Consider the following 27,035-nt stretch of genomic DNA (forward strand, 5'->3'; position numbering starts at 1 on the left):
AAAAAAAAAAAAAAAAAAAAAAAACAGAGATTATTGGGCCACACTCATAAACTTTCCCTGTAGATCAAAGGTGGGGCTCAGGAATGTGTTTTCTTTTTAAAAATAAACAATGTACACTGCTGATTTCAAAAGGTATAGAGAAGGTTCTATGGTGAAAAGCAATTCTCTTCTCCATTCTATATCCATTCAGTTTTCTTTCCCAGAGGCAACTGCTGTTACCAATTTCTTGCATGTCCTTCCAGACATATACCTTGCATTTACAAACATAGGGATGGGGGGATCACATACAAACTGTTAATGCACCTGGCTTTTGTTGCTTTACAGTAAGCGTCTCTTGGAGATCTTTCCGTATTCCTACTTACAGAGCTGCATCATTCTTTTGAAAGGCTGCCTTGTAGCAGCTTATAAAAACTCTATCGGGGATTCTAACGGACAGCCCGGTTTGGGAGCCACAGATAGACTGAGTGTTAAAGGGATTTAGAAAGTTTTCGTGTTAATTTCTTATGTCTTGCACTTCATGAGGAACTGGACTCAGTAAACATTTCATTGTACTTCTTGGTACTAACAAGTTTTGTATAATGTTTCTTCTTATAGAAGTCGCCAGTCAAAAATATGTGAAGGTAGTAGGGTGTATTTATTTCCGATGAGACCCTGTGTGGCGGTCAAAGCAGCTAGAAACAGGAAGGTTTTCCCATTTTCCATCTCTGGGCTCAAGGTGCTTAGTGCTGTTTCACCTTTCCTTAGTGTTAAGGGAGGTAGGAATGGATAGAGAAGAAGATAGAAAGCAGGTAGTAAATTACACCATAAAACTTGCTCTGCCAAAGGAATTATTTTTCTCTATGTGTCTTTCACTCTGATACCTATATTTAAGAGATGCATATAAATATTCACATCTGTTGTAGAACTTCACGTACATACTGTTACGTATTTACACACTTCAGATATATATTATGGATAGCATACTTGTTGCCTTTGTTAACTTAAAAACATTGCCAAGGAAACCTTTATGAAATTGATACTGTTTATCATCATGGCAAGTTTTTTCTTCCCTAAGATGAGTTACAAAGTTCTTATCAAATTCTCACATCATATTCATTTTGGGATGACATTTATTTGCTGTATCACAGTTTATAAATAAAAGAATAGTCTTTATCTCCACGAAAATAGCAGATATACTGGGAACTGTTTGTGTCCTAATTTCCTTAGTCTGTGTAGACATTCCTCATACCCAGCTAGCTAGGCAGAAAGTAGGCTGAGGAGTAAGAGAGTATTAACTTGAGAGTTTCACTGTCCTGTTCACCACAGGACAGTGAAAAGTAAATATATTTAGCTTCTTGAATATTTCAGAAATGTAAAGCACCTCCTCCTTCTTTAGAACGTTCTAATAAAAATTATTACCTTCATGAAATAATGGGCTGTGCTTATTTGTAAGGATGCATTCACCATTTGCATTTGCAAATGGTTACTCTGTGTCCAAGATGTCAGGCAGTAAAGAGCAAAATAACAAGAATTTATGTACTCGAAGCAAATAATGTATCACCATGCAAATCATACTGCTGTGTATATTTCACATATTCATTGTGGGACAAATTTAATTAGAAGCTTGTCAACAGGATTTTTAGCTTTTTGAGGGGTATGTTTTGTACCATTGAGTGCACATCTTGGCTCTTCAGCCCCTTATTTCCTCTCATGTTCTTTGATCAATTCCTTTTTATGCTCTCTTTCTCCCTTCACCCTTATTAACATAGATTCTTTTAGTCAGCTGGTTGGAAATAACTCTGGAAGCCCTGGGACAGTTGGAAGCATGAGCCCTGCTGTTGGAGGTAGGAAAAGTGAACCATAAGTGAACCTTAAGAGATTATTGTGAACCAAAGGAATTTCGTTCAGAGTATGCATTTAGTTCAGACCCCTTAAGCATATAGTGTGCCACTAAACGGCCTTAATGTGTCAATTATATAATCTTCACAAAAGTGGAAACATGCCATAAAGAAGCATGCTCAGTTTATAAAGAAAGCATTTAATTTTGTGGGAACAGTTTTATGTCAGCAAGAAAATAATAGAAGTTGGGTTTTTCTGAGCCACACGTTTAATCATACATTACCAGTTTGATTTTTCACTGGAAATAATTCATATAAATTATAAATTTTACCTTAGCTGATATCTGGTAATGAAGTGATATATCTCAGGGTTAAAACATTGTATAAAACTATTAACAATTTAAAAGTGAAAATGCCAATTGGCATCCTAGTATTTTTAGTAAGAATGTCAACTTATTAAGCTGATTAGTGAGCCTTATTTTACTGGCTAGCAAAATAAGATTTTGGACAACAAAACCATTGTTCTATAGTTTCATTCTAAGCCTTTTATGTATATTAATTTTGTAAAATCATTTGAGGGAGTTGCTGTTACTATTTCCCATCTTTACAGATGAGGAGACCAAAAAAAAAAAAAAACCAGATAAAGTACATTACCCGAAGTCACACAGCTTACTAAGTGGGTTAGCTGGGATTCTAACACAGGCAGACTGACTCGAGAGAGAGAGATTTTTCTCAAGTCCACCATCTGAAATTAATTAAAAATGGAAAACAAATTCCCTTTTTTTTTCTTGAAGCATAGCCATTTGAGCCTGGTGTGTGCTCTGAGGAGACATTATTGAAGAAAAAAGATATAAAGTCCAATCACAAAAGCCTAGTTCCTGTTTGGGTTCAAACCTCATAGCTAATAAGCTGTTGATTAGGGCATTGTTGGCTGACTGGAACCTGGTAGAGCCATGGTAATAATAATAATAGCTGCTGTTTATGACTTAGTATGTTTACTGTGCCATTGGTTACTGTAGGCTTAGTCCCATGCTTTACATACTGACATACATTGTCCTGCTTAATCCCAGGGGAATGCCTGCTCCTCAGGCAGATGAAGAAACTTGCTCCAAGTCAAAATAAATAGAGCTGGAAATCAAGTCTTTCTAATTCTGCAATCTGTGCATCCCATTGAAGCCAGTTGATACTTGTTTATCTGGTTATCATGGAAGTAGTAGACTGAGGAGACCTTGCCTCTCCTATAGCTGTTGCCCTAGACCTAAACTGACCCCAGAATCAAGATAGGAAAGGAAAAATGAAGAGCAAGCTGTCGGCTATCCTCTGTATTCCCCGAGTTAATTCACCTCAAAGCCCACTCCCCATCCTCCTTTGTTAATAGGACTTTAGGGGTACACAATGACTCAGTCCTCTCATTATGTCACATGTCACAGTGAAGAAATTGAGTAGTTAGGTGCTTTGGATGAGAAGGTAAATGTCTGATACACAGGTGAAAACTTGAAGCAAAATTCAGATGTATGAATTTCATTACCACAGCCTTCTACTGTCTAAGGAAAGATGCAAGTTGTACTTTACATGTTGAAAGATCTTTCCCTTTTTATCAACTGTTGCCTTTAGTTCCTGTAGAAAATTCTTTAAAAAATTCAAACAGAATAGAATTTTAAAAAACTTTGCCACAATGTATTGGTTTTGAAGTAAGGTTGCAGCACAGTTAATAGTCAACAAAAATTTACTGTGATCATCTGGTACTTGGTATTGCGAGAGAAATCTTAAGGAGCTCAGTTCAGGGAACAGGGTATAAACATTGCTCAATATTAAACAGTGTTAGGCCGTAAATCAGTGGAAATGTGTTTGTTTGTTTTTTCCCTACTCTTTTGTTTTGATAGGAAATGTGTATCAGTAAAATGTCAAAGGACTTTCTGTGGTGTGAGTAAGTGAAGTATCATCAGGGAGGAGGAATTTGGGGCTTTGAAGACTAGGCAGTGTAAGAGTGTTCAGTGAAGAATGGGGAGAGTATCTGAAGCAAGAGGAATATCTAATGAAGTCCGCTGACAGTAATATCTGAAGGAATTTGGCCACCCACTCTTCTAACACCAAGAGGAGAGAATATAAATGAGAGTATTATCCGAGAGGAAAAAAGAGAGTGTTTGGCTGATCCTAGGAATTTCGGTTAGTCATTAATTCAATTCAGTTCTCATCAAGTGTCAAAAAAATAATGCCAGCTTTGCAACAATTTCAGAAAATTAAGACAATGGAAAGTGCTAAAGTTGTCACTGCCCCACTCACCAAATGGCAGTGAGGCTGTTGTCTAGATGGAAGCTATTCAGCAAAGGTCAGATTGTCACCCTGTAGGAAAACACCTCCCTTGTGCCCTCACACACAAAGTGGTTTAATAATCTGAACATTTTGCTGTTAGGAAAAAGTGTGACAGTCTGTATATGAAGGAAAGTTTTACAAGAGAAATAAATGGAGTGGAAGAGACTGAAGAAGGTTATGTGTCAGGTTTGAAAGTGATTCTTAGAAAGTTTGCTTTCAGAGTTGTGCGTTTTGTGTGTCCTACTGCATTTGCTTTTAACATACCTGTTATAGCTATCATGATTCCAGCAATTTTTTAGTAGGGAGGCAGTGAGTGAAGGGTGGAGTGGGTGATCTACAGAATGGGGAGAAGTTATGCCTCCCTCTGAGAGAGAAACGGAAGTGTAGGCAGTAGTTCTTTTTGGTTCCTTTCAAAGACCTGAGGTAATTCTTGGTTTAGGGACGTTAACTTTCTGTGTTTAATTTTATTTTTTAAAATTATATTTTGTATGGTTAATTTAAATGGACTGTTTTTCAGATTTACTGGTTTACCAGATTTACTGTTTTTATTGATATACCAAATTTACTATTGTGTTGAAATTCAAAATAAATGTAGCTATAAATGTTTTACCAGTTGATTAGAACTGACCCAAACCTGAAGCCTTCACTGACATTTAATAAAACATTATATAGGGTGAGGTGGGATGATGAGTAGACACTAGAGAGAGGAACTCATACATCATTGAAGATGAATAGTCATGTTTGGCCTGAGGTATTCTTAACCAATTGAAATGTCCCTTTCTCCCCTTTTTTTCCCTAACCCTCATGGGAGTCATTCTGATTTATGTATCTTAGATGTTCATGGAGAGTTTATGATATGCTGGTTTAGGTTTTTCAGGACACATCTAACATTTTTTTCTCTAATTCTTTTGGTGTTACAACACTTCTTAGGAGTGAGGAATGTGGCCATGGTCAAGGTGAGACAAGACAAACCAGGGGTTTCTATAGAAAACGTACCAACTTGACATCTTTTAACATTGAGTTTCTGTTTTGGTGGGAGTATGTAGCACCTATTTCTTTTGACACTTAATGAACCTTACATTTAAAATCAGGGAAGTTTGGGTTTGAACTTGTTTTATTGAATGCACAGATAGCTGTCATGCATCTTTTCACTTATCTGCGGTGATCTTTTTGTTGTCCCACTTTAGCCACACACTGTTTCCACACTTGAATCTTATCACTGTTACAGATGATGCTACCTCAGAAATGCCAGATTCTGAACATTCTACTCTTTGGGCATAATCTCTCCTCCTTATAGGTCAGTTGCTCAAGCATGCCATGGACTTAGTGCTGGGAGCCATTGAGACCCCTCAGATCATCTCACCATTTTCTCACTACCTTCTGTCTTCACATCTTTTTTGACTGCTTACATTTCATGGGTCATCCTTTAATTTCCTTGTAAATATCAGGAACTCCTTTTCTGGTCTTTACCTACAAAAACCCCGACTCTGGATGAATCCGATTTCCTACTCTGGGTCTGCACTGCATGGGTGAACATTGTTGAAAAAAAAATCACATAAATACATAGAAATGGTTTTAATTAGACTGTTTTTGCATCATTATACCTGAGGCTGAGTCATTTATAAAAAAGAGGTTTAATTGATTCATGATTTTATAGGCTGTACAGGAAGTACAGTGCCGGCATCTGCTCCTGGTGAGGCCTCAGGAAGCTTTCAACCATGGCAGAAGGCAAAGGGGGAGTAGGTGCACCCATGGTGAGAACAGGTGCAAGAATGGGAGGGAGGTGCTATACATTTTGAAACCAGATCTCATGAGAACTCACTGACTATCCCTAGGATAGCACAAGACATTCCTGAGGGAGTCTGCCCCCATGACCCAAACAGTTCCCACCAGGCTCCACCTCTAACATTGTGGATTACATTTTAGCATGCGGGGGATGTGTGTGTGTGTGTGTGTGGTGGGGACAGACATCCAAACTGTATCAGGTTTGGAATTCATTGTCTGTCTGGAATCTCAGGTGGATTTGGACTCTCAACACTAGCTAGCAATGTTATTGTGTTTCTTAGTCTTTCGTTCTACAGATCAGCCCTTTTATACTTCCGTCTCTACCTTTTTCCATACTCAGCTGAGTGTCTCACACTAAACTTAGCTGAGAAAAATAGAAGCCTTTAGGCTGTAGTATGAAGACTAGTTTATCTTCTTTTTCGTTTGTCCTGTGTGCTTTTGGTGTCAGATCTAAAAAACCATATTCTGATCCAAGCCCTTGAATACTTACTCTTTTCTTTTTTTTTTTTTAATTTTTATATATTTTTTGAGACGGAGTCTTGCTGTGTTGCCCAGGCTGGAGTGCAGTGGCTCGATCTTGGCTCACTGTGAGCTCCGCCTGCCGGGTTCACGCCATTCTCCTGCCTCAGCCTCCCCACTTGCCACCACGCCTGGCTAATTTTTTGTATTTTTAGTAGAGACGAGATTTCACCATGTTAGCCAGGATGGTCTCGATCTCCAGACCTTGTGATCCTCCCACCTCGGCCTCCCAAAGTGCTGGGATTACAGGCGTGAGCCACTGCGCCCAGCCGAAGACTTACTCTTATGCTTTATTTCAAGAGTTTTATAGTGTTTGCTCTTATCTTTCTCATCCATCTGAGTTAATTTTTGTATATGGTGTGTGATAGAGGTCCAAACACATTCTTCTGCATGTATGTTGTCCCATACCATTTGTTGAACAGACTCTTCTTTCCCCCTTGAATGGTCTTGGGACTCCTGCCAAAAATCGATTGGCCACAAATGTAAGAGTCTATTTCTGGACTCTCAGTTCTATTTGGTATTTCTATCCTTATGCCAGTACCACACTGTCTAGATTACCATAGCTTTGTTAAGTATGTTTGCAGTCGGGGAGTGTGAATCCTCCATCCAGTGATTCTTAACCTTTTCTTTGGGTTACAGGAAACTTTTTGAGTTTCTTCTAAGAAACTGTGGACCAAGGGAATTGTATGTAAAGATATATAAAATTTTGTATAACATTTATGTATTGAATTGGAAATTTATAGTCTTTCAGTTAAAAAATGAATTTTTAAACAATTAGCATATTCACCTTTTGCTTTCTATGGGAAAAGTGATGTAAGTCCATATTGGACAAAGAAAGTAAACTTGTGTTCTACTCAAAAGTAAAATGTAATAGCTTGATTTAGTTACGTGGATTCAGTATTCAAGCAGCAATGTCATGTTATTTGTTAACATCTTTTGGTTTTGACCTTTTGGGATGGCGGCACGCTCTACTCAGACTCTCAAAGACTTTACAGTAGCAAGTGTCCTAGAGTTCTCTCAGGTGAGAGTGGGCTTGTTTTTGCATATCCGGAGGTCTCTGATATATTGCTCTTGATATTTTGTTGTGGTTATTAGATTAATACATTTCAAGATTTTTGCCTAATTGTTACATGGTTGTGGATAGAATTTTAGTTGTGAAAGTATTTAGTATTTTAATTGTGTATTCATTTTGTATTGTGTGTTTTTATTTAGTATTTTAATTGTGGAATAAGAATAGAGGAAGCGTGTCTAAAACATGCATCTAGAGTTTAATCAATAGTTATGAAATACATACCCATGTAATAATCATTTAGAACCTCAGGACACCACTTGCCATCCTTTCTAGATGACAGTCCTCAGAGGAAACCACTGTCTTTTCAAGATCCATCTCTTCCTTGTTTTTTAAGATAGCTTTATTATCCCTAAACAGTATACTTCAGCTTTCCCTAGTTTTGAGTTTTCTGCGTTCATAGAATATACCATAGGTACTCTTTTGCGTCTTTTTAAAATTTAACTCAATGTTGATTAACTTGTAGAATTCATTCATTTATTATGCGAGTTTTTTAATTTTTATTACCATATAGAGTTCCGTTATGAGAATATACTGTATCCATTTTATTATTTGTAGACTTCACAAATAATGATTCTATAAGCGGCTCTGTATAGGTAGGTATCCTGATGCACATGTGCCTGAGTTACTTTCAGTTGTGTTTACCTAAAAAAGGATTTGCTTCATCATGGAATAATCATAGAGCATATGATTCTTCAGCTTTAGTGCAAAATTGTTCTCCAGCATGGCTGTATCAAACTCTCAGTTTAAAGTTCCTATTGACCCACATCATCTTCAACACATGGTATCATCAGGCTTTTTAGTTTTAGCGGGTCTGTTGGGTATGTCGTGGTATTTATTGTGCTTTTAATTTATATTTCCCCCAGTTATAAGGTTGTACACCTTTTTATGTGTGATTCAGCCATTTAGAGTTCCTTTTATGATGTGCCTATCCAAGTATTTTGTTCATTTTTCTGTTTTTTTTTTTTTTGTATTGATTTGTAGGAGTTCAGTATATTCTGGGTATAATTCCTTGGGTGGCCACCTGTATTGTAATGTCTTCTGCTACTCTGGCTTATCATTTCAGTCTTTATAGTTTAATGAATTGGAGTTTATTTTAATATGGCTGACGTTACCAGTTTTCACCTTTATGGACAGTGCTTTTTGTGTTTTAAGACAATCCTTCCTGTCATAAAGTCATAAAGATATTTTCTATATTACGTTATACAACCTTTGTACTTTGTGTTTTATGTGTGTTTAGGTTTATCATCTACTTTGGAATAAATTTTTATGTTATGAGATAGATATGTAATTTTATTTTACTTTAAAGAGATATATACATATCTTTTTTATATATAAATATATATCATTTATGGATATATAAAAATCAAGCATATTTTATACAAATATCTTTTATATAAATATCTTATGTGTATGTTTATTTTTATTTTAACAAAGATATATATATATTTTTTTTTTCTTTTTTTTTTTTTGACTGAGTCTCACTGTATCGCCCAGGCTAGAGTACAATGGTGTGATCTCGGTTCACTGCAATCTCCGCCTCCTGGGTTCAAGCGATTCTCCTGCCTCAGCCTCCCAAGTAGCTGGGATTACAGACATGCGGCAAATATGTCTGGCTAATTTTTGTGTTTTTAGTAGAGGTGGGGTTTTGCCATGTTGGCCAGGCTGGTCTCAAACTCCTGACCTCAAGTGATCTGCCCACTTTGGCCTCCCAGAGTGCTGGGATTACAGACATAAGCCACCCCACCAGGCCAATATATCTTTTTTAAAATAAAAAGATACATGTATATAAGATGTTGATATAAAAGCTATATAAAAAGTGTCCAGGACCTTATATCAAAAAGTTTGTTCTTGCTGTATGCTCCTTTGTGCCCTCCTGTTACACATGAGTGCACACATATACATGGATCTGGTTTTGGGCACTGGCATCTGTTTCATATTGCCTTGATTCCTAGAGCTTTAAAATAAGTCTTGATACTTCGTAGAGTTTTAGGGTGGTGGGTGGGTTTGTTTTTGTTTTTGTTTTCTGTGAATGCTTTGCATATTCTTGGCCCTGTACATTTCCATATTAATTTTAGAACCAGTTTGTCAGGTTCTACCTATCTGGATTGGAATTAAATTGAATCTATAAATCACTTTGAGGAGAATTAATGTCTTTACATTATTACACCTCAAACCCATGGTCGTGATGTGTATCTCCCTTTATTTAGGTTTTCTTTAAAGTCTCTCAGTAATATTTTATACTTTACCCTAAAGAAGCCTTGCATAGTTTTTGTTAAATTTATTCCAGTGTACTTGATTTTTTTTTTGAGATGGAGTCTAGCTCTGTCCCCCAGGCTGGAGTGCAGTGGCGCCATCTCCGCTCACTGCAAGCTCCGCCTCCCGGGTTCACGTCATTCTGCCTCAGCCTCCTGAGTAGCTGGGACTACAGGCGCCCGCCACCACACCTGGCTAATTTTTTGTATTTTTAGTAGAGATGGGGTTTCACCATGTTAGCCAGGATGGTCTCGATCTCCTGACCTCAAGATCTGCCCATCTCGGCCTCCCAATGTACTTGACATTTTTATGCAGTTGTACATGGTATGTTATTTCACTTTTTAGCTTTATATTGTTGGTATATGGAACTAGGTTTTTTTATATACTAATCTTTAGCAATCTTTTTCTTGATTCTTATGATTTCTCTGTAGATTCTTTTGCATTTTCTGCTTGCGTAACCATAGCATTTGCAGATGATAGCTTTTTTTCTAATCCCTATACCTTTTAATTCTTTTCCTTATTTTACTGTACCAGTTCGATCCTCCAGCACAGTGTTCACCGGAAGTAGTAATAGGAGGTGTTCTTGCTATTTTTTTTTTTTTTGAGATGAAGTCTCACTCTGTCGCCTACTGCAATCTCTGCCGCCCAGGTTCAAGCAATTCTGCCTCAGCTTCCCAAGTAGCTGGGATTACAAGCGCCTGCCATCGTGCCTGGCTGATTTTTGTATTTTTAGTAGAGATGGGGTTTCACCATGTTGGCCAGGCTGATCTTGAGCTCCTGATCTCATGATGCACCCACCTCGGCCTCCCAAAGTGCTCGGATTACAGGCGTGAGCCAACACACCCGGCCGCTGTATTCTTAATCTCAGAATGACTGCTTTATGTTATTTGCATAGGATGTTTTAGAAGTATCCTTTTCCACATTATGGAATTATCCTCTAAGCTAGCTAAGAGGTTTTGTTGTTTACTTTTTAATCATACGTAAATGTTGAATTTTATCAAATACTTGTCCTGAATCTTTTTAAATGGTCATATGATTTTTTTTCCTTTAATCTAATAATGTGGTAAGTTTCACTGATTAAGACTTTTAGTGTTAAAAACCATCTTGTGTTCCTGGGATAGACCCAACTTGATATCTGCATCTTTACTCATAAATGAGGGTGACCTATAATTCTTTCCAAGTTTTGGTACCAAGAACTTATGCTGTCAGGAAATGAGTTAGGGAGCAAATCCTCTTTTGCTACTCTCTGGAGTAAATTTGATATAATATTAGATTTATTTGTTCCTTGAATATTTGATAGAACTTGCATTTTTAAAGGTTTTTTGTCTATTCTTTTTATAACTTCTTGAGGTAGATACATAGCTCATTAATTTCAGCCTCTTTTTTTCTAACAGATGCATTTAGAGCTATATGTTTCTGTTTACAAGTTCTTCATCCCACAAATTGTGTCGTATTGTATTACCGTGGTTCACATTTTAATATATCTTTTGACTCATTTTATTGACATTTTATAACAGGTGACATTTACATAATGGTTGAGGATTTTATGACTTATTGTGTTGTTTCTGATGTCTCTACTGCTGCTAGGAGAGAATTACTTTGAGTATAATATGTTCTCCCTCATGCTCACTTAGCAAGTTTGTAGAGAACAGAATAAAATTTATCTTTATATGTGTTTCTCTGCTCTACAAAAATGTGTTGGTGAGGCGGTTGTACATTTCTCAGCTAAATTCCATCCACTGTATTATAGTTAAGTGAATATTTTCAACTTACTTACATATTGATTTTGTTTTTCTTTGTCTTAGCTGTGTTGGAGTAGAAGAACATCATGCTGTTGACATTGACCTGTATCACTGTCCCAACTGTGCAGTTTTACACGGTTCCTCCTTGAGTAAGTACTAGGTGCTTAAATAAAAATTGACATTTCAGAAAAATCGAGATTTCAGACTTACATGTACATGTTAATACTTTAATGATACTCTGATGAGTTATATTATACCCATCAAGAACTGTAGGGAAAGATTTTGCTCAAGGTATTTAGGTTGTCGTTTTTGTTTCATTAAGTCAAAAGATTAAGGGGGGAATGTACTGTCAGTCTTAATTGCCAGTGCAGAGTCCTCAAACTCAACTACATAGTTTGATATCTTTCAATTTGAGAAGTGTGGTAAAGTAAAATTTTTCTGTTTCTGGAATCTGATTTCACTTGTTTTGCTCTCTTCACAAATAGAAGATCTTTAGTAGTATTTTGGGAGAGTATACAGATTAAGACTTTAATGCACTCATATGCCTTATATTTTAAGGAGAAAATGAGAGCGTTGATAAGCTAAAATATTACTTACATTTTCTGAATTTGGTTGCTATATTGAGTATGGCCTGGAGTCCTGCCCAGCCATCCTCTCTGCCTGAAACCCCTTTCTGAGATCTGAGGAAGTAGAGATACAAGGACACACCGGACCATGTTTCTGACCACACTCTTGTTCCTAAGAAGGGAGAGCAAAGCCAGGGAAGCCTCAGGCATCTTTTGAAGTGGACCAACATCACACCTAAAATGATATCTATTTTCAGCTTTTTACAGATGCTTCAGAATCTTTTACAGATGCTTCAGAAGAATACATTGAAATATTGCTATTGTGCAAATATGAGAGAAAAAGGCTTGGATTATGTTATAATTTTTTTTTTTTTTTAATTTGAGACAAGGTCTTGCTCTGTCACCTATGCTGGAGTGCAGTGGCGCTATCGCTATCATAGCTCACTGCAGCCTTGACCCCCTGGGCTTAAGTGATCCTCCTGCCTCAACCTCTGGAGTAGCTGGGACCACAGGCATGCTTCACCACGCCCAGTTAATTTTTTGATATTTTGTAAAGACAAGGTCTCACTTTGTTGCCCAGGCTGGTCTCGAACTCTGTCTCAGACTCCCAAAAGTGCTGTGATTACAGGCATGAACCACCACACCTGGCCTTTAATAACTATTTATTTTGACATTTTAGGCTGCAGACTAGCATTTTTATATTAACAAAATTAAAGGGAAAACTATAGGCTTTGTCATTTTAAAACCTTTGCCTGAACATACCTTGATATACACACTTGGGTTGGTTTTAGGTAACTTATATGACCTCTTTATTTTACATGCAGCTTTTTCCCCAGTACTTTTTTCCAATAGAGTAGACATTTATATAGAGTTATATTTTTTCAAAAGAGACTTACTGGCACCTGACTGCTCATTTGTTTTGTTAGAAATATTAGTAATGTTTCTAATGTCTTTGTAAGATACTTAAAAATTTAAGCTACTTGAATACATTAAAGTATTTCTTTTTAAAATAGGGGCTATTCCTTTTGTTAAGTATAGAGCATAAAACTTGAGGTTAGCAAATTGGTGGAACTGTTACATGTGTAATTGACTAGTTCATTGTCATAAATGTTTTTAAATGATCTCTCTCTGGCTGGCACTGAGTATGTGATATATAACTTGAAATAATTGTTGACTGGGAGTAACTCTTGGAGAAGGTAAATAAATAATATGGTGGTGTTATCTCAAGGGAGACTTAACTAAAATTTATAGCAGTTTTAGTTTAGAATTTAAGTATATAGTCCCAAAATGAAATTTGAATTTAAATTCTGTGAAATATTAAGTTACTATGAGGCAGAATAATGTGATATACTCCATTTTTTATTTTTCCTATATGATTTAATTTTGTAAAAAATGTGTTATACTTGCTAAATTGATTACACAATCCATAATGGATCATGACTTCACTTTGAATAATTATGCTGCAGAGAGAAGTTTGCCTATGCTTCTCATCCCTGAAGAACGTAAGACCAGGCATTGGCTATCTTCTGGGCAGACGTCCAACTCTGAGTACTTACAGGGAAAACGCCCAAAATCCAGTCATCTGTTTTATCTTGATTTAAGGCTCACCTTCCCTCCTCCTCACCTTCTACCCCCAACTTGGTTAATCCCTTTTGATCCCTTTCCCTCTGCTATTAAGCCTCTCTCTTTTTTTTTAAATTCATTTTTTAATTTTTTGAGACGGAGTCTTACGCTGTCGCCCAGGCTGGAGTGCAGTGGCGCGATCTTGGCTCACTGCAACCCCTGCCTCACAGGTTCAAGCAATTCTCCTGCCTCAGCCTCCTGAGTAGCTGGGATTACAGGTGTGTGCCACCGTGCCCGGCTAATTTTTGTATTTTTAGTAGAGATGGAGTTTCACTATGTTGGCCAGGCTGGTCTTGCCTCAGGCTCTCAAAGTGCTGAGATTACAGGCGTGAGCCACTGTGCCAGGCCTATTAAGCCTGTCTTACTTGCTACCTGGGTTTCCTGTTGGTTTCAGAGATCCCCAGGAGTCCTTATTATTGATACCATTTAGCTAGTATAATAACTACTTAATATGGTGAATTTAGACTTGACCCTCTTAATGGGAATTAACTCTATTTGAGGGCAGGTATCAAAAAACAGCCTACAAATAACTTAAATATATATTCTCTGTCTTCTTTAGGCACATGCAATCCAAACATAAAGTTTTCTCCTTTCCCTTTAACCATTACTAAAATATTCCTTCACTGACCTCCTTCCTTTAAGAAATTCAGTCAGCTGTTATACAGTGGCTGATTTTATGGTTAGCATGTTGACCCAACAGGACAATTGTATCCTTCTGTTAACCTCCTCCAAGTCAGCACATTTAAAAGGAAATGATAGTGATTGGCAGCTTATTATATGGTAGGCACTATAGTGGGTAAGTACTTGACCTATGTTATCTTCTTCGATATTTGTAACAACTCCATGTGAGAAACGAGAAAAATGATCTAGCTAGCCCTTTTATGTAGCTATTTGGCAGAGTTGGAGTTTGAACCCCTAGCAGTCTAATTCCAAAGCTGATGCACTTCACTGATTAATCTCTTCTGCAAAAATGAAAATTAACTACTGGGGTTGCTGAGGTAGGAGGATTGCTTGAGCCCAGGAGCTCAAGGCTGCAGTGAACTGTGATTGCGCCACTGTACTCCAGCCTGGGTGAAGGAGGGAGACCCTGTCTTAAAAAAGAAAGAAAATTTAAAAATACAGTGTCATACTTTACCTATCAAATGGGCTGCTTAAAAAAAAAAAAAAAAAAAAAGTACTGATGCCCATTGTTTACCCAGGGGCATGAAATACACTTCTTACTTAATACTGGTAAGGAAAGTAAGTTACTAGTACCACTTCTTTGGAGGCAGTTTTGTAATATGTAGCAATTATCTTTAAAATGTTGATCTTTCTTCTAACATTTCTTAGAATTTATTCTGAGGAATTAATCAGGGAAACAATATATACAAACATGAATCTCAACTTTGAAGAAAGATTCAGAATGAACTAAGTGCTTAAGAATCAAAAAAATGATTATAATATGGTATATCTATCTACATCTTAAAATTGTAGTCTGTTTTAAATATTTAATAAGGAGAAAATGCTCGTGATATAATAAGAAAGATAAGCAGGATAAACATTGTGATCCCAGTTGAAGATAAAATGGAGTTATGGGCTGGGCTTGGTGGCTCACACCTGTAGTCCCAGCACTTTGGGAGGCCAAGGTGGGTGGATCACGAGGTCAGGAGATTGAGACCATCCTGGCCAACATGGTGAAACCCCATCTCTACTAAAATACAAAAAAAACACTAAAAGCCGAATGTGGTGGCGCACGCCTGTAGTCCCAGCTACTCAGGAACCTGAGGCAGGGGAATTGCTTGAACCTGGGAGGCAGAGATTTCTATGAACCGAGACCGTGCCACTGTCCTGCAGCCTGGCAACAGGGTAAGACTCCGTCTCAAAAAAAAAAAAAAAAAAAAAAAAAAAAAAAAAGAAATGGAGTTATGTATCTATATACAGCTGAAAAAAAATCTGGAATTAAATACACTCAAATTTTAGGAGTGATTTTAAATGAGAAAAAATAACATGCAAAGGATGCCTTAATGGAATTTCCTAGGAAGTTTGCTTTGTGATTCTAAATTTTTCTTGCGAGTTTTTTTGTTTTTTTCTAGTGGAACTTACCCTCTTCCATATTGAAGATTTGGCTGCCATAAGTTACTTGGGAATCTTGTTTTAGACTCTTAGATAGGCATAAGCCTGATTTCCACCTTTGTTAATTATTGTGACTTCTTATCCACATGAGGACTCAATGTTGTTGTATTATGATCTTTGTAAGGCAGGAAAGGTTTAAAATAACTTGGAATCATAAAATTGTTTTCCCCAAAACATTATTGTTACGAAAATGTTCAAACATATAGGAAAAATTGGATGAATTTTACAGCAAGCACCTATAAGCCTTATCATCTAGATTCTACTGTTAACATTTTCATTATATGCTCTACCACATGTCTATCCATGTAACTATTCTGTCTACCTATTTTTTTGGATGCATTTCTAAATAAATTGCAGACGTCAGTACATTTTCCAGAATCATAGAGGTTTTAGGCTTAAGAGTAATTTTCAAACTTAAAAAATAAAAAAACTGATTTAAAACTGAAATTGTACATTGATAGAACGCACAAGAGCTGTAGGTAGTGCCACTCTGCTGGAAAGAGGAATGAGGTCCAGAGATCAACCCTTGGCTTTTTCTCCATCTCCCCTTTGTGAAGGATTCTTCCACACAGTTTGAAAATTAGCAGTTTAATCCACCCCTTAATTCCTACATTGAGGAATCTGGATCCAGCAGTGTTAAGTGACCTGCCCAAGGTTGCAGAGAAAGCTATTGGCTGAACTAGGAATCAAATCCAAGTCTTCTGATTTCGATTGCTGTGACTACTCAAGGTCATAGCCTTCCAGAGCTGTAGAATTACAGGGTCTTAGCATTGGAATGAATGAAGTTATTTATTTTGTCATCCTACCCGTCTTTCTTTAATTATGACTCAGTTACCTGCTCTTCTTTATGTCAGTGTAACTGCGCTTATTTGGGGAGTAAGTCTTCACATGAAAGAGGGAGGAATGATGCTATTAGAATAGATTTCTGATGTGAGATTAAGGCCCTGTCCTGAGAAGATGATTTGGATTATCTGGATAATCTTATACTAGGACCTAATGTTCTGATGAAAATCATAATTGTATATAATTTGGAAATTGTATAGTATCTGTAAGTGTGGACATTATAAAAGGCTCCATCTGCTGATTTGAATTCCTTGCTTTAATTTTAAATATTTTGAAATAAAAAGAGTAGGTTTTAAAAATCCACAGTTAATTGTCTGTAATTGCAGCATTACATTGAGCAAAATTCTCAGGCCTGGAGATGCATTAAAAACTTGAGTGTTTTCAACCCCTCCACCCTCGAGATAAAACACTAAGGCATTGGCCGGGCGCGGTGGCTCAAGCCTGTAATCCCAGCACTTTGGGAGGCCGAGACGGGCGGATCACGAGGTCAGGAGATCGAGACCATCCTGGCTAACACGGTGAAACCCCTCTCTACTAAAATACAAAACTAGCCAGGCGAAGTGGCGGGCGCCTGTAGTCCCAGCTACTCGGGAGGCTGAGGCAGGAGAATGGCGTAAACCCGGGAGGCGGAGCTTGCAGTGAGCTGAGATCCGGACACTGCACTCCAGCCTGGGCGACAGAGCGAGACTCCGTCTCAAAAAAAAAAAAAAAAAAAAAAACACTAAGGCACGGGGCTGGCTGCAGAGCAGCCTTAGGACCCTGGGACCAAGGGGCAGACCCTGCCCAAGGATGCAGGCCTAAGCCAGGCCTCACACTCACAGTGTAAATGTCTCTCTGGCCACCATGCGCTACATGTATCTGTGTATATATGTGGGGAGGCTGTGCACACGAGCGAGGGGTGAGTGGCCGTGGCTTTGGGCAGCATACACACAGTTAGCCGTGCATGCACTTTGTGGCACTTTTGCAAGGGTCAGAGGGTACTGGAAGTGGGAGGGGGCAAGGTCTGCTATCAGGAGTTACTGTAAAAACAAGAACTGGAAGTTCGTGTTTCTGGTACTGGGTAAAATGATTCTACCTCTTGGGATAAGGATCCACATTCGCCCTAGTATGATGGGCTCTTTCACCCCACTCCTAGTCCCCTGGGCGTGGGAGCAAAATTGTGATCTTTCCTAGGAGTTTGAATGCCCCATATTTGTGTCCTCGCCAGCTCTTTGGCCACCTTTCAAGCCCCAGTGTTCAAGCTCAGAGGATGAAGGGGCATCTGAAGGGTCCACGAGATGGGGCCCTCACCAAACGCCTTGGCCGCCGGCCGGCAGCCCTCTGTGATGTGTGTGCAGAGTGAACAGAGGACTCAGGTTTCAGAGGAGCTAGTGCGGAGCACCCTCATCCTGTAGAGTTCATGCGCTCCCCATCCGTGCTACCTACCTCCCCATTTCTGTTTCGGTTTTAAGACAATGAAGCAGCATTCAACATGAAGGGATAAAAATGAAGGAGAAAGAGAGTTTGGGATGGGATGTCTAAGGCAGGAGTTGACATCAGGCAACCAAAGAAATGAATTTTGGGGAGGAACACAACTCCCATCCCAGTTTCCTTCCCATGGCTGCATGTTAAGATGGATGCATGGAGAGACCATCTGCCTGGCTCCCTATCTTCATTCTCCACGCAGCCTGGTGATGGCAGGCCTGGATTTGGATTTCAGAATCCGAGCTCCGGGCTCCACTCATGTGGCAGCAAGACTGCTTTGTTCCAGCGTTTAGAAACACACCTGTATTTGGTTCTCAACCATGGGAGCACTCGCTGCACTGGTGGGAGGTGGTTGGGAAAGTTGCAGGAAAACCTTTGTCTTGTATCCTTCTGACCCATGGTGGAAATTCACACCATAGATTTTTAATGTTCTGCGCAGCTGGGAATAGACATGGTACTTACCTTAGAGTTTTTCAATTTATCTCAATTTGATATGGCTTGTGATTCATTTTCTTAATCCAAATATATATAAACGTATGTGATCTTAAAAAAAAACAAGCCGGGCGCGGTGGCTCAAGCCTGTAATCCTAGCACTTTGGGAGGCCGAGACGGGTGGATCACAAGGTCAGGAGATCGAGACCATCCTGGCTAACACGGTGAAACCCCGTCTCTACTAAAAAATACAAAAAACTAGCCAGGCGAGGTGGCGGGCGCCTGTAGTCCCAGCTACTCGGGAGGCTGAGGCAGGAGAATGGCGTAAACCCGGGAGGCGGAGCTTGCAGTGAGCTGAGATCCGGCCACTGCACTCCATCCTGGGCGACAGAGCGGGACTCCGTCTCAAAAAAACAAAAAAACAAAAAAACAAAAAAACTTGAGTGTTTTTAATGTATTTACAATTGTTATTTCTGATTATGTTGGATATAATGATTAGAAAGCACATAGTATCACCAGTTACCAAAATCATTTTTTTTAAATCTTTTAAAATCCAGTGAAAAGAGGAGGAACTGGCACAGGCATGACTACACTGAAATTGATGATGGTTCCAAACCAGTGCAAGCTGGAACTAGAACTTTCATTAAGGAATTACGCTCTCGAGTCTTCCCAAGGTATGGAAACTTACTCTGATAAAAGAAAACGTAAGAATGTAAGAATATCGTCTCATAGAGTGATATTACATAAAGGCAGTGTTTTCAAACAAAGTTTTCAGTGTTTTCAAACTTTATCCTCAGCCACCTTTTCACCTTTTTACTTCCTTAATGAAATAGAAAAGTATCAGTACATTCCAAGTAATAGGAGGAAATAAGTAAGCATATTTTCTTGGAACTTTTGTTACATGTATATTCGCACTGGGTTACCCTATAAAAACATTTAGGTGTGGGCCACAGTCCAAAAAGTTTGAAATACGCTAATCTGAGGGAGTTGTTCCTAGTACTTGGTTCCTTATGATATGCAGCTGCTGCCTGTTTTTTTTTCTTTTGCCTCACCTTCTCCTGTTTTCCCAACTCTGCTTTTTCTCCATTGCTTTTATATGCATCTCTGCCCTAGGTCCACCAGAAGCACACACAACCACTGCAGGAGTGGGCTTTTTGATTTTTTAAAAAATAATGGAATATATTTGAGTTGTCTGGCTCAAAGAGAGTCGAAAGCATTATAAAGCATTTAATCATGCTAATTTGGATCATTTCCTCTCACTGCCTGACACCTATTTCAAGCGATAATGCTTAATAGACTTTTAACAAGATCATAGCCAGGCTTGTTAAAGAGGGGAAGCACAATTTAAATTTAAATCACAGTATCACATGCAGCTTATTATGGAATTATTTCAGATCCTGAAATGATAAAACCCCTGCTATTTCTCCTCAGTCTTTAGAATTCCTCTCTAGCCCCCTGCTCCTTAATCCTTACACAGAATCATATAATGATAAGCATCTACTGTTGGCTCCCTCAGGTCTGTTGAGAGACAGAAAGAACACATATTTAAAATGTAGTGTTTCCACATGATTTTTGTGGTGTTAAATACTCTATTCTCAAATATTCTTTTTTATCAGTTTCCAAGTTGTAGGAGAAATGTTTGTGTGTTTTCTTTTTTATTGGCTCATGCTTGATTGGTTTGGCACCTAGGCCCAAAGTTTTCAGTCTGGTTCTGTTGGTGGGCCTCAGAGAGGTTTGTGAGCTCCCTAAAATGAATGGTATGTATAATTTAGTGTCAGTTGGGAGTGTCCATTTCTCAGGGAGAGGAGCTATAGCTTTCTTTTTTTTCCAAATAGGTTTCTGACACAAAAATGTAGTGTTAAAAACACTGGCCTAATAATTTGTGTGACTTTACTGCCAGTGACCACAAATGAGAACAGGTTATAGAGATGATCACAAATGTCCAAAATGTAATTACCATTAGTTCAGGATCTTTGGGTTTTAATGCCATAAAGCTTTATATCATTTCAAACCATAGTAGAATAGCAATAATTGTTAAATTACACATACTCGATATGATTAATGCAGAAGCGTATAAAGTGAATGAGTTATCTTCCCCTCCCCTATTTTAAGACTTAGTGTAAGTTTTTTGAGACCCTTTTCTACATAAAAACATTAAAACATTTATGTATATGGATGTATGGATATATATAATGTTCTTAAAATGGGATTATGTTATGCATAGTGTTGTACAATTTGCCTTTTTTGCTCTTATATTTCATAGATATCCTTCCATACATATGCATAGATTTGCCTCACTTCCTAAATGCTGTGTAGTATGCAGTAATCTATAGGTACTATAATTTGCTTAACCATCCCCATATATATTTAGTTTGTCTCCAGATTTTCCTCTTGCAAAAAATGTACCTATATTTTAAACACTTGTCATTATATATGTTTGATCAAAAGAGGAAGTAAAACACCAAACACTTGAGATCAGGGAATACAAGTGATTTAAAATTCTCCTTTAGATTGAAGTTGAAGGAATTATTTAATCCTCAGAGGTTGGGGGAAGGAGGGACAGTTGTGGATGCTTATTGGGGAAACTGAGAGGTAATACAGAGCTCCAGTTCAGTAGATGAGTCAAGTGAAGAAGAACAAGAATATCTAGGAGAGGACTCTCAGTTTTCTTAGGCCTTAGACTTGCCCTTGCCTTATGGAAAGGATCGGAAGATCGGAGCCCAGTAATTCGGAGAACCAGCATCTCCTTTTTCTCCTGTCTTCTTGCCGCCTAGGCAGCAGATGACATCAGATAGTTAAGAGCTGATTGTAGAAGTGGAGACTATTGTGTTTTAACCTTTAAGGCAAGTGTCCCACTTAATTTTGAATGTATAGCAGCCATATCCTGTGAGCAATTGGGAGATAAAAACTGGAATGCCCCATTGGAAGAGATCTGGTGGGCAAAGGGACAAACTACACTTATGTTAATGTAATGCCTGTAATCTGTTGGTCATCAGAGAGGGCAACTGGAGATCCAACCATTCTTGGCTTGAAGTTATTACCTGGTATTAAGACTTACTAGGCCCAGTGCGGTGGCTCACGCCTGTAATCCCAGAACTTTGGGAGGCCAAGGTGGGCGGATCACGAGGTCAGAAAATCAACACCATCCTGGCTAACACGGTGAAACCCATCTCTACTTAAAAAAAATACAAAAAAATTAGCCGGTCATGGTGGCAGGCGCCTGTAGTCCCAGCTACTCGGGAGGCTGAGGCAGGAGAATGTCCTGAACCCGGGAGGCGGAGCTTGCAATGAGCTGAGATCGTGCCACCGCACTCCAGCCTGGGCTACAGAGCGAGACTCCATCTCAAAAAAAAGACTTACTAAATACTGGTTGTAACGGATCATTTAAATCGGTAGTTTTCAATGGGAGCATATTGGACACTTGTCTCAGTGGGCAGGGACCAGGGATGCTAGTCATCTTCCAGTATGCAGAGTAAGAATTAATTGTTCTATGTTCCGTTAGACTTTAGATATTTGTGTAGAATTTTATAGTCAGATAAAATCTGACTAGTTTTTGTTTTTATTTATTTATGTATTTATTTATTTTTGAGATGGAGTTTTGCTCTTGTCACTCAGGCTAGAGTGCAATGGCGCAATCTCGGCTCACTGCAATCTCCGTCTCCCAGGTTCAAGCGATTCTCCTGCCTCAGCCTCCCAAGTAGCTGGGATTACAGATGCCCACCAACACACCCAGCTAATGTTTGTATTTTTAGTAGAGACGAGGTTTCACCATGTTGGTCAGGCTGGTCTCGAACTCCTGACCTTAGGTGATCCACTCACCTCAGCCTCCCAAAGTGCTGGGAATTACAGACGTGAGCCACCGTGCCTGGCCTGACTAGTTTTTATTCTAATGCACACTCTACCTTTTCTTCTTCCAAATTTCTATGCAGCCTGTATCAAGTGGCTTCTGGTGTTTCACTTAACTTAAATCTAACCATTCATTACAACTAGTTGTAAGCATCCTATTATTTTATTATGTCTTCTAGTGTAGTTTACATACTGAAATACAGGTTGAGTATCCCTTATCCAAAATGCTAAGGAACAGAAGTGTTTCAGAAACGATTTCAGACTTTTTTTTTTTTTTTGGATTTTGGAACATTTGCATTATACTTAGCAACTGAGCATCCCTAATCTGAAAATCTGAAATGCTCCAATAAGCACTTCCTTTGAGCATCATATGAACGCTCAAAACATTTCGGATTTTGGAGCATTTTAGAGTTTGTATTTTTGGATTAGGGATACTCAACTTGTACATATTTTACTATAAACTAGGTTGATTTTTTTTTTTTTTTGCATTTAGAGGACTTTATATATATTTCTAATTATATGTATTGAATTATGTATATTATATTATAAATTTTAGTTTAGGATAGCAAAAGGAGATTTATAAAACATTTGTCATTAAAAGAAGAATGAGATATGATAGGTTAAGATCCAGTGATATAGATAATCCAGTATATGAATTAACCCATCACCACAGTTTTTTTTTTAAACTGAACTTACCAATAAAAATGACATTTTATTCTTATGTTTTTCCTTAGTGCCGATGAAATAATTGTAAAGATGCATGGCAGCCAGCTGACACAAAGATATCTGGAGAAACATGGATTTGATGTCCCTATTAATGTCCCTAAATTAGATGACCTAGGACTCAGGCTCCCTCCACCTACATTTTCTGTGATGGATGTGGAACGTTATGTAGGTACGAACTTTATTTCTTTAAGTACCTGGGAAAACGTGGTAAAAGTAAAAATTATAGTCCTGGTAATATTAAAAGTTAAATGAAGAAATGTCAATTTAGTTTAGTTTTCTGCTCAGAAAAGTGAGACTCAGTATCATCTATATTGAAAACTAGTTTTTCTCAGCAGACCTACAACTGCCAGAAAAACAGAATGACACATTTTACTTGTTCCTATTTACTCAGCCTCATCCTGCTGCTTTCTTTTGTGCCATTAAGTTTTCTGATACTTGCTTAGGGAAAATCATTACTGAGGGATAGATATAGATACCAGGAAGAAGATATTGGAAAATTGGATTGATTGTAGGCATTTGTAGAATACAGGTGCAAAATTCCCAGATCCCAGTATACCAGCTGCACAGTTAGTCCTCTATAGTCTGCTTTGTGACCTGCTGCTGCTTAGAGGAAAGGTGGTAAAAAGAGCAGATCATTTTCAATCCTGTTTTTATAGTAATGACTTGGTAAATATTGCCATTTAATGATGTCTGGACTTAATTTGTGATTTTGAAAATTTCCCAAAGAAACAGAAAGACATGAGAAATAAAGGGGGAAACCCTTTACTCCTTGCCACGTTGTTGACATTTTCAGTCATTTCATTCATTCTCATGATATTTATAGATAAAGCTGACTATATGTAGATGTTACTCCTTGTCAGCAGTAGATAGAGAATGTTTGAGATTAGATCCCAAATCTATTTTGACTCAAAATTGTATATTTACTACATTATCTCCTCAGCATGGAATATCTGAGAACTTGTCCCTTTATTGAGCCGTTGGTTAACAATTCTCATAGATTATTGTTTCACTGAGGAAATCTATCTAAATATTATAACTTCACATTCAGCTAAATTTGAATATTTGACAAGTAAGAGGACGGGGCTAAGGATTAACCTGAAGCTATTTGCATAGATAGCAACTGCAAAACAAATAGCTAGTGTAATACATGTGCAGGAAAGAAATGCTCAAACTGCTTGATAGCTAACTTTTTGGTGCCGCAGAGCACTTCAGTTAAATACTATAAACAGAACCGTGTTACTTCCTGAAGATAAAGAAGTCTATAAGGCAGGACTTTCTAAACCTATATGAAGTTGCATTAAAGTAAGAAAATGGCGTTTATTTGTTTTTTTATTTCAGATTGGTTAAGTATTGCCATATTTTGAATTCTACCTTATCCCATAGTCCATTGTCAAACTATTTGTGCTTCCTAGTGTAGCAGTGCAGTGGTCTGTAAACATTACCTCATGGATTTATACGAAAGCTGTAAATTAATCACAATTTGGAACTCAGGCCTTCAGACACTGGTACTAATGTGAACTGATGTTTGCTTCCCAATCACTAATTTTTTCTTGAAGGAGAATATAAGAAGACAATACCAGGAGGGCAGAAAATATCCTGGTCAAGTTGCATGCTAATTCCCCAATGAGTGATGTGTTTTTTTTGAAATGATAGCCTTAGAATATTTTAAGTGTTACAAAATTGAAAGGGAGAAGTCAGTCTCCCCACTTTATGCCTGAGAAAACTGAAATCCAGAAAATGTTGCACGATTTCTACATGCCAATGTAATGTATTTCTTGTCATTATGAGCTGTACACCAAGATATCATTGCTATACAGAAAGCTTTATAAGCCGTATACATTTTTATGTTCGGTGTAAATTATGCAGCTCTGTCTTACTGCTTTCCTTTTCCTCTGAAAAATTGTCCCTTTTTTCCTGAAAGGTCCAATTGAACTTGAGAAATTAAGAGTATAGGGAAAATCTTTGTCTAGACTACGTAGTTTTATACTTGATTTAAATATCATACTAAGTTAAAATATTTTTTGATTAAGGCATCTGCTGATGTAACTCTTGAGTCCAATAAGAAGACTGTAATTTTTCTCTGCAGGTGGTGACAAAGTGATAGATGTCATTGATGTGGCGAGACAGGCAGACAGCAAGATGACACTTCACAATTACGTTAAATACTTCATGAATCCTAACAGACCAAAAGTGTTAAATGTGATCAGCCTTGAATTTTCAGATACAAAGTGAGTAGTTCTGGGCATTTTGGTTTAGCATTCTGAGTGTTAGCTAAATGTAGTTTAATGATGTATTTATTTTAGGAAGAAACATAGTTGTGACTTCTAAAGTTGTCCAGTGGTAGCAGTGTTATAAATTTTGCATTGGGACGCTCAGAGATGTTTAGAAATAAGATGTATTTTAAACTTGTGGCTGGGCACGGTGGCTTATGCCTGTAATCCCAGCATTTTGGGAGGCCAAGGTGGGTGGATCACTTGATGCCAGGAGTTCAAAACCAGCCTGGCCAACATGGCGTAATCCCCTCTCTACTAAAAATACAAAAATCAGCTGGGTGTGGTGGCACATGCCTGTAATCCCAGCTACTCAGAGAGGCTGAGGCATGAGAATCTCTTGAACCTGGCAGGACAGAGTTTGCAGTGAGCCGAGATCACGCCACCGCACTCCAGCCTAGGCAACAGAGCAAGACTGAGTCTCAAAAACAAAAAACATGTGTTTTAAACTTTTAAGTGTTGTTGTTAACCTTAAATTCCATTTAATTATTTGGTTTGGGAATAGATGGGAGAAGCAGTTTTTAAGAATTTTTAATTGGCATGATGTGGGTATGTGTGTGTGTTTCTTTTTTAAAAGGATGTCTGAATTGGTGGAGGTCCCTGATATAGCCAAAAAACTTTCCTGGGTGGAAAATTATTGGCCAGATGATTCAGTCTTTCCCAAGCCATTTGTTCAGAAATACTGCTTAATGGGAGTTCAAGACAGCTATACAGATTTCCACATTGACTTCGGTGGAACTTCAGTCTGGTACCATGTCCTCTGGGTAAGATTGGGGTATTTTTTGTTCTCTCACTGACAAACAGATAGCCCTAGTTTTTCAATGGTATAGTCATTTCTTATAAATGTTACTTGTAAAAGGGGAAGTTTTTTTTTTGTTTTTTGTTTTTTTTACTTTTTAACCAGGAACTCTCACTTTGCCTTTAAACGTACGATTTTTAAAAAAAATCTCAAATAATGGAAGAGCCATGACTTCTAAATTTATATTAGATTTACTTTCTGCCCTCATCTTTTAAGTTGGTTTCTTTTAGCCTTTTGTCTCTTTTTGATTCTTTTCCCCCTGGTTAATTATCCTTTAATCTCTGAATTAAACATCTATGAAGGAGCAAAATTACAGTAATAATTGCTTCTGGCCTTAATGTTGGGCTAGGATAGCTTGTTGGATAAGTCAGGAATGCCATAAAAATACCAGTTCTTGGCTGGGTGTGGTGGCTTACACCCGTAATCCCAGCACTTTGAGAGCAGGCCAACCCAGGAAGATTATTTGAGCCCAGGAGTTCAAGACCAGCCTGAGCAACATAGTGAGACCCTGTCTCTAAAAATAAAAATAAAGTAGCCAGGCATGATGGCTCATCCCTGTAGTCACAGCTACTCAAGAGGCTAAGGCAGGAGGATCACTTGAGCCCAGGAAGTTGAGGCTGCAGCATGCTGTGATCACTCCACTTTACTCCAGCCTGGGCAACAGAGCAAGACCCTGTCTCTAAAAATAAAAATAAAATAATTAGCCAGGTGTGGTGGCTCATGCCTATAGTCACAGCTACTCAAGAGGCTGAGGCAGGAGGATCACTTGAGCCCAGGAAGTTTAGGCCGCAGTGCGCTGTGATTGCACCACTGCACTCCAGCCTGGGCAACAGAATGAAACCCTATCTCAAAA

At 38.2% G+C, this 27,035-nt stretch overlaps 1 protein-coding gene across 1 annotated transcript in view; it reads left to right on the top strand.

Moving 5' to 3' along the window:
- Positions 1-27,035, top strand: part of KDM7A (lysine demethylase 7A) — a 93,110-nt gene that overhangs the window by 28,532 nt on the left and 37,543 nt on the right. Inside the window, 5 exon segments of the mRNA XM_017880396.1 lie at positions 11,565-11,654; positions 19,099-19,215; positions 23,122-23,282; positions 25,200-25,341; positions 25,961-26,147. Of these exon segments, the coding sequence (XP_017735885.1) occupies positions 11,565-11,654; positions 19,099-19,215; positions 23,122-23,282; positions 25,200-25,341; positions 25,961-26,147 (697 nt within the window).

The sequence above is a fragment of the Rhinopithecus bieti genome, unplaced genomic scaffold, assembly GCF_001698545.2.
Source record: "Rhinopithecus bieti isolate Rb0 unplaced genomic scaffold, ASM169854v2 scaffold_11401, whole genome shotgun sequence".
Taxonomy (NCBI): domain Eukaryota; kingdom Metazoa; phylum Chordata; class Mammalia; order Primates; family Cercopithecidae; genus Rhinopithecus; species Rhinopithecus bieti.